The sequence below is a fragment of the Cyprinodon tularosa genome, unplaced genomic scaffold, assembly GCF_016077235.1.
Source record: "Cyprinodon tularosa strain WSP-4 unplaced genomic scaffold, ASM1607723v1 ctg27, whole genome shotgun sequence".
Lineage (NCBI taxonomy): Eukaryota > Metazoa > Chordata > Actinopteri > Cyprinodontiformes > Cyprinodontidae > Cyprinodon > Cyprinodon tularosa.
In genome coordinates this window covers 321,992-332,273 of record NW_024038974.1, presented here as the reverse complement: position 1 = coordinate 332,273, position 10,282 = coordinate 321,992, and the positions used below count along the sequence as shown (strand labels likewise).

Genomic DNA, 10,282 nt, shown 5'->3' with positions numbered 1-10,282 from the left:
TTGTATATATGGTTTATTTTTAATTGGTGCACCCTGAACCAGATAATCCTCATGACTCAGCAGGATTAAAGATCAATTGAGATTTTTCAGCTTCTACATTTAGTCTGAATTCACAGAGAAATAAAAGGATCCAAGAAAATATTGAGGGAGCAAAAATATTAACATTTTCTATTTATTTTGGAAAACTACAATAGCTTGAGTCCGACATTTTTTTTCAGCATAAAGGGGATTTCCTAAAGACAAAGACTTTTTTCAAGAGAAATCAATGTGTTTAAGTTTGGGATAATGGTATATCTGTACTATAAAAGAAGCTTGTGTCTTTACATCTTTTGCACCTGATGCAGTTCTTCACAAAATGGAGATTTGAACCTTGTTCTCCTGGACTAGTCGGACACTTTAACCACTTCACCAGGAAGACACATAGGAGGCACGTTAGAGAATAAAACAGGACACCAAATATTGTTGTTTATACGTTTATTAAAAACCAATTTGTAGCATTTAATCTGATAACATGAGTGTAGATTCAAGCATTAGCTCTACCTTTACCTGCAAAAAGCATGTTCTACTTTCTGACATGTAAAACAAAGGAAAAAACAACAACCCCTGATTTAAGTGCTAAGTACTAACAAACCAGTTAGTATCCCTACCTTTACGTTAACATAAAAAAAAATCCAGTTAACATGTAAGTAATTCAACCAGCATACTGTTTTTTAAAAACCACTTTTAGGACTGTACAAATGTTCGGCCCCAAAGACACAATAAAAAAATATAATTTACAAAAAAATTAACATTAAAATAATAAAAAACATAATCAGAGAAAACTGCTAATATTAACAGCTGGACTATTTTATTGAAGACAGTTTCAATATTTCGAAAATCTTATTGCATTCCATTACTTGCATTTTATAGTTTTTTATGAAAAAAAAGTAGTCGAATATAGACGCCATCAGAAAACAAAGCACGGTTTAATAAATGAATGGCTCATATTAATAAAACAGATCACCCTGTTCCTGATCGATGAAATGTGACTTGATCAGCCTGCATGAGACATCCCACCTTTGAGTAGTCAGGAAATTTAACATTATATATATATATATTAGGGCTGCAACTAATGATTATTTTGCAAATCGATTAATCTGTCGATCATTTTTTCGATTAATAATGGGATAACCAGAGGTTTCTTAAAAGAGACTTTTTGTGAAATCAAACCAGGTGAAACTGAAACATTTCCACTTGAGAAATTCTGGATAGCGGATATTGACAGACGAAGATGTTTATCTTAAATGCAACATGTTTAAATATAACTGTTTTAATTTTTGTATAATTGCTGCTCTAAGTGCTCTCAGCTAAAGACATGTTAGAGTCTCTACACTCCAGTTAACAATTAATTGATTACTAAATTAGTTGACTATTATTTCAATAACCGATTAATCACAATCCGATAAATTTTTTCAGCCCTATTATAATATATATATTATATATATAGATTATTATATATATATTATTAGATAGTATGTTATTTATATTTATGGGGGTGCTCATTGGGTAGCACTGCTGCCTTGCAGCAAGAATGTTGCGGGTTCGATTCCCGGCCCGGGGTCTTTTCTGCATGGAATTTGCATGTTGTGCGTGTGCGGGTTCTCTCTGGGTACTCCAGCTTCCTCCCACAGTCCAAAAACATGACTGTAAGGTAATTAGGCTTCTCTGAATTCTCCTTAGCTGAGAATGGTTGTCTCTGTGTTGCCCTGTGACAGACTGGGGACCTGTCCAGGGTAAACCCCGCCTCTCCCCCGTAGACAGCTGGCCAAGCTCATGGCCCCGCTTGGGATAAAGCGTGTCAGAAAATGGATGGATATTATATCTATACATAAATAAAAGGTCCCATTATCAAATCAACTAAAAGCAATGACTTAACAGATCTTTTCCTGTTGAATGTCCATAGCTGCTATAATAGATATACAACAAATTTCATCACTGATTTTTTTAAAGGCAAAAAAAAAAAAAAAAGTCTTCACTTTTAGAGACAAGAGAATGTGCACATTCTGGTATGAAAGAGGCTTTATAAATTCTAGTAGACTCGTCTGTTACGACAATCTGCAAGCATTAGTGACAAACTGTGGGGCAATGTATAACATTTATAATAAAAGTTTAACCATTCAAATCTTGTTAATTTCATAACATGAAGACCTTGCTAAGAGCCTTTATATGCTGAGGGTTTAGATTTTGTCTTCAGATAAGTTGAAAATGAGGACTAAAATAGAAGAATAACCAAGAAGGCACAGGATAGGAGGACTGACTGAGGTCTATGATGTGATATATTCAAACTCAGTGGCTCCATCTAGAGGAGAGCTCATGGCTGATATTGGCTGTGTGTGAGAGTCTGGTCTCATGTGAGCACCCGGCTCGGTGAAGATGTCGTCCCAGCTCAACATCCTGTTCTGGGATGGTGAGTGGATGGCCTCCGTGTCTGCAGAGGTCATTTCCAACATGCTACCATCATCAGAAATGAGTGGCGAGTCCTGTAGGTTGGTCACCCATGACTTTTTCTTATTTGATCTACATGGCAGCAGGCGGTACAATTTGTTGCCTCCGTCATCTTTCTCCTTCCTCCCGCATGCATCCTGATTGTGGGCCTGCTTGCAGTGGTTGGAGAGAACCTGGTAATTTACAAACATTTCATTACAGATCAGGCACTGGTACCTCCTTTCACCAGTGTGGGTCACTTCGTGTTTAGTTCTGTATTCTGCCAGGGCGAAAACCTTGTTGCAGAACCGACATGGGTACTTCTTTTCCCATGAGTGAGTGTTGAAGTGACGACGCAGGCTAGTGATGCACACGTACGGGCGTCTACACACGGCGCAAACATAAAAAGTCTTTCCATCCATGACCACCTCATAGTGATCCTCTAGTTCCATGGTGTTCTTCTTTTTCTTTGGACCTTCCAATGGCGACAACGGCATGTCATCAAAGGGTTTTTTGGGCGTTGCCATCAACGCTCTTTTCACTTTGGGTTTAGAGCCTCCTTCTCCTGGATCTTCTTTCATTTGGACAATGTCGTAGGTGTCCTCTCCGATGTTAGCGTACACTTTACAACCCGATGAAAGAGAATCGATCTGTGTGCCTGTGTCCAGGGTCACCGTCTGTTTTGCTTCTGTACTTCCCTTGAGGTTGTCAGCAGTGATAGATGAAATTTCAGAAACGTCCATGAGCCTTATCTTGAAATCCGAATGCTGAGATGTTGCCACTTGCTTTTTGTGAACCCCCAACATCTCGCTAGTTTCAAATGTCTGGGAAGCACTTGTCGTCTGAGGGGTGAGGCTGTGGGATTGGGAAGGTGTTGTGGGGACACTCCCAGAGGACACCCTAGGTGATAAGTTACTGGAGCTGCTGTCTGGATTGTTTAGAGGACTGTTCACTTGTCCAGTGATGCTAGGATACTTGGCACCATTGGTTCTCAGGACAGCTGCTGTTTTTACTGCATGATTTGAATCTTCACTCTGCCTGGTTCCAACGCTTTCTGAATCCACTTTGTCCAAATCAATTATTTCAGAGGGATCGGCTCTCCGACTTGCTGCTCTGCTTTGAGCATCTGTATGCGAAACAAACACAACATCGTCCAAGTCCTCCTCATCAGCTGCAGGTTTCTTCGCCTGGTTAAATTCCTCTGCAGAAATGGAGAAAGACTCAGCAATCACAGGCATGATTTCCGAAGAAGAGCTGCCTTTGTTTCCCAACTCCTGCGACAAACCTTGCAAACCTTTCACTTGTGAAAGTGGAGAATGCAAGTTAGAAATAAACTTCACTCCCAGTATCTTTCCAGCTTTTATGAGCTCCTCAAGCATGTCAGACCGGATGCGGATAATTTTGGAGCTGTAGATGTAGTTGAGGACATGTTCAAAGATTTCTGGCTTGATGAAGTTAAGCTCGATCACTTGTCCAGCGACATCAAAGAGCTGGTGAAAGTACGTGCTAGAGGCGGACAGAATTGTTTTGTGCGCTCTGAATTTTTTGTCCTGTATAATGATGGTGACATCACAAAACAATCCAAGGCTTCGCTGCTCATTCAGGGACTTCAGAAGAGCTGCCGAATACTGCGTGTCAGTCGCAGATATCAGCTTTAAGCCTGGCATGGCTGCAGGAAGAGAACAGACAATCAAAACAGGGAAACACTTAGAATCCATCCTGCGTATATAGTTAGGTCAATCTGTCAGTTTATCATAACTAAATACACCTCACTCACTATGCAGGAATTTAATAAACAAAAAACCTGAAGAGCTTCTGTTTGTTCAGGTTGGATTATATGAAGATACCTCCAGAGATCAAGAAAAACGCTCAGTTGTTCTTTTCACGATCCAACAACTAACTTAAAAGTATTATACTTAAATTTTACTAAAATAAAGTAGTACTTAATGCTGAAGTCCAGAGAAAAAAAAAACTGGACACAAATAAAAAAAAAAGAGTGATCCTTTGTGGAACTATGTGTGTCTGCCAGCTTTACTAAACATCTTTTCTGCCCATTTATCTTTGGAAGGTATTACTACTATATCATTCCAGCAAAGCTAATTTGATGTTGTCTATTACATAGAATTTACACATATGATTTAACAACAGTCCAGGGTGGAGATATGCAACCATGTTACCATGATGAACAAGCCTGACAAAATATATGAACATACATACATTTAAGGTATAGGAAAAGGAATTTAAATTAGCTACTTCTGACCATATACATACTCACTAAGAATTATTATTTAAAAAGTGACAAGTAACTGATTTAAACCGTTACAATATTCCTGTTTAATCAAATGGTTACCAAATTACAGCACATATTTAACGATAAAAAGAGAATTTATACATTTTATCTTTAAAAACTTGAATGCTCTTTTGTTAAAGCACGTCTATGCTGCTTAAATAAACATTATGTTACTAGTTTTTAACATATTAGTAGCTAAATAGTCGACCGGTGCAGTTAGTATGCTAACAAAGGTAAAGATGTCTTCTATCTAACGAAGAGGAAGTGCGGCCTGTTGGCTAGCATTCTGTTAGCATGGGAGGATTTATTACAAAAATACGGGCAAATAAATGACGTAGAGGGTGAACTTATAACACACAAAGTGACACTTGGATATTTACTTGCAACTTAAATGATGGAGCTAAATCTAAACCTGAAGGTAGACACAAAAGCTAGCGGGTAAATAATTACCTTCTTCGCAGAAAGACAGCAAACCGGAACTACCCTACAGTCAGCTGCGTCACCGGAAATTAATTGAAGACTTTCAGAGTAAAGGTATCAAATCCGTGCTTTTTAAATTTAACTGGCTTTAGGAAAAAAATGCATTATAACCGTGCTATTACATATGAAAAAAGGTACAATCTATCTATGTAATGTTTCACAAAGCAACTGACTGACCAATATGGCTGTGATATCTTTGTGATAATATGTTATTAATGAGTCATCCGACAAATCTTTTTTAGAATAAACGTAAATCTCTTTTCACAGCCACAAAAGCAAATCATTATTTAAATTATCCTTTTTTTTTTTATTTTTTATTTTTACTTTATTTAAACAAAGTAAATACAAACAAGTAAGGAAATAGCAAGAGTACAAATATGTGGAAGGCATAGTAGAGGCAGATTTTAAAAATGGAAGCACAAGGCAACAAAAAAATATAAATAAATAAAAGGAATGGCTGATAATAATGAAATAATTATTAAAATGGCAACAAGAGGATTCATGTTAGGATGATGATCATCAGTGTTTCAGTCAGGTATTTGTATGATTCGATATTTAAGAGATTTCAAATATAACTTGAAATCAGTTTAAAAAAAAGATTGGGGATGATATCAACACTCTTTGTTTATGAATAAAGAATTTAGCTAAACACAAAATAAGGTTATTGATTTGTTTTTCAATAATATTCCAAAAGTTACCATATCTCTAGAAATAGATTCAGGAAGTGCAATTTTCGATTTGATCCATGTTTCTAAGCAATTCCAAAATGTTATGGTTTGATTGGATTCATAGAAGACAATTGTTTCTATATCACTTTCACAGAATGAGCATTTATTGTCATCAATATTAAAACGAATTCTTAGTAGTTCTTTTGAGGAGTAAATTGCATTTAAAAATTTAAAGTGAGTATCTTTAGCTTTTCGTTGTATGAGGAGCTTTATATTAAGAGTCCTCAGTGTTTCAATCGATTTTTTTTTCTCAAATTCGCAAAGAAAGTTATTTTTATTTATTGTTATTGGATTTTTGGTCAGTGATTGATGTTCCATTATTGATAAATTGGTTAGTTCTGGGGTCATTGGATAATATGTTATTATATTTTTAATCTGATTAATAGATTGTTTTGGTAAGGTTTTAAGTAATCTGCTAAATTCAGCTTTTGGAACTTTAGTCCCCTTCCGGAACTGTCGCTCTGTGGATTTGGTAGATAGACGGACCTGTTTAAGCGTTGGACACAATTTCTTTTCCTGTTTTTAATTACGTATTAGAATCGTTAGCAACATACTTTACCGTACCCTCTAGCTGTGTTAAACTGCATTAGGCAGTAAGGTCACAGATATTAGAGGGAATGCCTCTCTCTGATCGGTCGAGCTCCGACGGGGACAGGGGCTCCCGGAGTCCTCGGGCCCGGAGACCCCGGACACGATCCCGCAGCCGAAATCGCAGCAGAGACCACAGCTTGTCTCCGGACAGCTTCGGGCCCAAACTCCCGAAACCCCGCAACAAAGAGAGGGAGCAAGAGGAACGGGAGCGTCGATTTAAAGAGGCGAGAAATATCAGAAGAATCCGCATCGGGAGTCCCGGTCTGAGCCGGTCCAGATCCAGGTCCAGAGAACGACACAACAACGGCAGCAACCACAGCCACTGGTCCGAGCAGCGGGACGGAAAACATGGAGGGTTCAAAGATGACTATTATTACCAGCAGCAGAGGGACGATGTTCAGAGGCAGAGGCAGGAGGCTTTTATTGCCAGGTAACAATTAATAAAGAATCCCCACAGCATAATGCAGCCACCACCATGTTTTACTGTGCAGCGGTTGTGCTCAGACTAATATAGTTATATATAGCAGTCTGATTGTAGGATGACTATTTATCTCTCAATAGTGACTTTAAAGTTGCATTATAAAGTTACATCTGAACAAAAGAGAAAGATTATGGTGGAAAAGTATTTTTTCCCCACCTGTTTTAGAATGAGGAACTCTTGTAATATTTTTTACATATTGCGAAACATTTAAGACCAGTTTTCTTGTAATTTTAAGGAGCATACCTTACAATTTATATTTAAATAACTATTGATTTATTTTAGGATTAGTATGTGACCAGTTGACCCAAGTATCTGGGTTTTGTGCTGCAGGCGTCTGCAGGAACGGGAGAGGATTGGTGAGCTTGGTTGTCCTGAAGTCTGGGGATATTCTCCAAGAGTGAAAGAACCAGAGTAAGTGAAGAATCCACTAAATAGATGGGTTGGCTTTACGTTGCTGCTGTTAATTATGCCTTCTCTCGCCATCAGCTCTGATGAATTTACACCAGTTGAAGAAGACGAGAAAAACAGCAGCTCAGATTTGAGCTCAGAAGGTGGGTAGATTCTGACAAAAAATCAGTGGCAGTGAATATATGGTGGAAAGAAACGGTATTTTCACTTAGATTTGCAGCATTTGCACTTTTTTTTACCTCTTCTATGCAATCTTATTTGTGGTTAACAGAGGAAAAGAAGAAGAAAAAGAAGAAGAAAAAGAAGTCAAAGAAAAATAAAACCAAAAAACACCCAGAGGACCGCGAGTTGGAATCCGATTCAGAGGGTGAGACATTTTGAATTGAATGTACTTTTTTCTTTTCTTTTTTTGTTTAGCTAAATTGTGTTTTTTTTTTTTTTTCTAAAACAGAAGAAGTAAAGAAGAAGAAAAAAAAGAAGAAGAGTAAGAAGTAAGTTCTGATATGGCAGCCATCAACCAGCTTAATTCTCCAGTTCATTTTAGTTGTGTTTGATTAAAATCTCTTAATTGTGTTGCAGGTCTAAGAAGTCCAAGAAGAAGAAGTCCAAGAAGAACCAGAAAGAGTCCAGTGACTCAAGCAGCGAGGAGTCAGAAGAAGAGGAAGAAGAGACCGGCGGACTGATGTGGGTGGAGAAAACTGGAACCGATGAAAACATTGTTGGTCCAGAGGCTCCGCTCACTCACATGTCGCAGGATGACAAACCGCTTGAGTGAGTCTCTTTAGATTTTCTCTAGATCTTTAAGAAGCTTTTTTTTTGGAAACCCTGAAGATTATTATATTTCAACCACGTTTTGTCAGTCATGTGTTTGTCTGATGGCCTTACGTTTTGTCTTCCCCCAGTTTTGGTCATGCGCTGTTGCCGGGTGAAGGTGCTGCTATGGCAGAGTACGTGAAAGCTGGCAAACGAATCCCAAGAAGAGGAGAAATCGGCCTCACCAGCAATGAGATCGCAAACTTTGAGAAGTCCGGTTACGTCATGAGCGGCAGCAGGTGGGCACAGCTCAGAAGTCAGAGTATAAATAGTAAAAAAACAAGACATAATCTACGCTATACACAACAAAAGGGTTGGTTTGTATGTCCTATAGGGCTGCAACTAATTAGTATTTTACAAATCAATTCATCTGTCAATTATTATTTCAATTAATAATTGAATAGCCAAAGATTTATTGAAGGAGATTTTAACTAAATCAAACGAGGTGAAACTAAAACTTTTCCACTTGAGTTCTGAATAGAGCATATTGACAGTTTCTGATCTTAAATACAAGATGTTTATATGTTTTCTTTTACAATTTTGATATAATTTCTGCAATAGGTGGTTTGCTCTGTCAGCTAAAAGCATTCTTTAGTGGCTCTATACCCCAGTTAACGATTAATCAATTACTAAACGATCATTTCAATAATCAATTTATTTGATTGTTCCAGCCCTTGTGTCATAGACATCTTTACAAAAGTATCAGTATTGGTTAGCCATTTCACATTACACCAAGAACCCAGCATGATGGCAGTGGCTGCATCATGCTGTGGGGATATATTTTTTCAGATTAGCAAAGGTGACAGAAACACCCTAAAAGCCATGTGTGGGAAAATGCTATGAAAGAGTTCTTCCTCAGATTAGAGGGCCGAAGACTGAACCTTTGCAAGGCATATTTTATCAGTCAATATTCATCTAAAAAAAAAAAATTTTTTTTAATAAATTTGTAATGTTTTACAGGAATTACTATGACCTAGAAATTTAATTCTTGGCAGAAATTAACCAACAGTGGGTGAAATGAAGAGAAATGTGAGGTTCTTGCACACTCCTTTACAGATAATTAGAATTTTTTGGTGTGAATCTGCTAACAGAACAGGGAAATTACAAAAAGATATTATGAAAAAGGATTTGGGACATGTGCTTTGCATCTTTTCTGAGAGAAATTATTTAAATTGGAAATGAAACTACCCTTAAAGGTTGGTGCTACTTCACCTGATTCCCTGGGATTAGAGACTGAAATACCTGGAGGACCTTTTGAAAAGAACCTGGAATTTAAAAACAGTTTCTTGCTATTATTTACAAGTCAATGAGGAAAACTTAAGATTTTCTCAAACATTCGCTGGAAGTTGACGTTTTCTATCCACTGGTCTTCAAATTTATTAAATATAGATAATTTTGGTGTACATTTCCCCCCTTAAACCAAACTGGTTCTTTATTGCAGCTATTCTTGTTAGTTTTCTCCGTAACACTGATAGATGATCTGTTCCCCCCCACAGACATCGGCGTATGGAGGCTGTGCGTCTGAGAAAGGAAAACCAGATCTACAGCGCAGATGAAAAGAGAGCTCTGGCCTCCTTCAACCAGGAGGAGAGGAGGAAGAGGGAGAGCAAGATCCTGTCGAGTTTCAGAGAGATGGTGTATAGAAAAACCAAAGGCAAGGAGGAGAAATGACTGCTCTATTGTTCCCTGCTGCTGGAAGGACCTGCTTTGTCTGGTGGCTTTAAGTGTTGACTCTTATTTCTCAGTCTCATTGAAGTGAGGGACAATTTTAAGCATAAAAGAAAAAAAGAAATATTGAAGTTCTTTTATTTTTTGGGTTATTCAAAATCCACATTAATATAAAAAAATAAAAGACCTGTTTCTCTTTACAACTGTTTTCAGTGACATTATGCTAAGGAAATGTCAAAAATTCCTTAGTATAAATAAAAAAAAAAGTAAAAATTTTTTGTAAATGTTTTAGTTGTTTAAAAAAAAACAAAAAAAACTTTGGTTTAATAAAAGATCTACTTAACAAGAAAGTGTGGTTTT

General features: G+C 37.4%; 2 protein-coding genes across 3 annotated transcripts; one reads left to right on the top strand and one right to left on the bottom strand.

Moving 5' to 3' along the window:
- Window positions 1-457: 457 nt before the first annotated feature.
- Window positions 458-5,272, bottom strand: zbtb33 (zinc finger and BTB domain containing 33). Of its 2 annotated transcripts, none has more exons than XM_038289481.1 (2): window positions 5,204-5,272; window positions 458-4,132 (listed from the first exon to the last, which is right to left on the bottom strand). In XM_038289481.1, exon 2 carries the CDS (start codon window positions 4,128-4,130, stop codon window positions 2,304-2,306), a length of 1,827 nt encoding a protein of 608 aa, XP_038145409.1. In that variant the 5' UTR covers window positions 4,131-4,132; window positions 5,204-5,272; the 3' UTR covers window positions 458-2,303. The 2 variants fall into 2 exon arrangements, with proteins under 2 accessions (XP_038145409.1, XP_038145410.1); XM_038289482.1 differs by lacking the exon at window positions 5,204-5,272 and adding an exon at window positions 4,856-5,065.
- Window positions 5,273-6,434: 1,162 nt separating this feature from the next.
- On the top strand, window positions 6,435-10,272 carry LOC119786297 (NFKB activating protein). Its single transcript, XM_038289556.1, has 8 exons — window positions 6,435-6,982; window positions 7,364-7,444; window positions 7,520-7,584; window positions 7,713-7,808; window positions 7,893-7,932; window positions 8,021-8,212; window positions 8,344-8,493; window positions 9,751-10,272. Exons 1-8 carry the CDS (start codon window positions 6,579-6,581, stop codon window positions 9,923-9,925), a joined length of 1,203 nt encoding a protein of 400 aa, XP_038145484.1. The 5' UTR covers window positions 6,435-6,578; the 3' UTR covers window positions 9,926-10,272.
- The last annotated feature ends 10 nt before the right edge of the window (window positions 10,273-10,282 follow it).

Coding starts and splice junctions, on each gene's coding strand:
- zbtb33 (XM_038289481.1), bottom strand. CDS start 4,130: ATGCCAGGCTTAAAGCTGATATCTGCGACTGACACGCAGTATTCGGCA.
- LOC119786297 (XM_038289556.1), top strand. CDS start 6,579: ATGCCTCTCTCTGATCGGTCGAGCTCCGACGGGGACAGGGGCTCCCGG. Junction 6,983..7,363: donor CAGGAGGCTTTTATTGCCAG/GTAACAATTAAT, acceptor TTTGTGCTGCAG/GCGTCTGCAGGAACGGGAGA. Junction 8,494..9,750: donor TACGTCATGAGCGGCAGCAG/GTGGGCACAGCT, acceptor TCCCCCCCACAG/ACATCGGCGTATGGAGGCTG.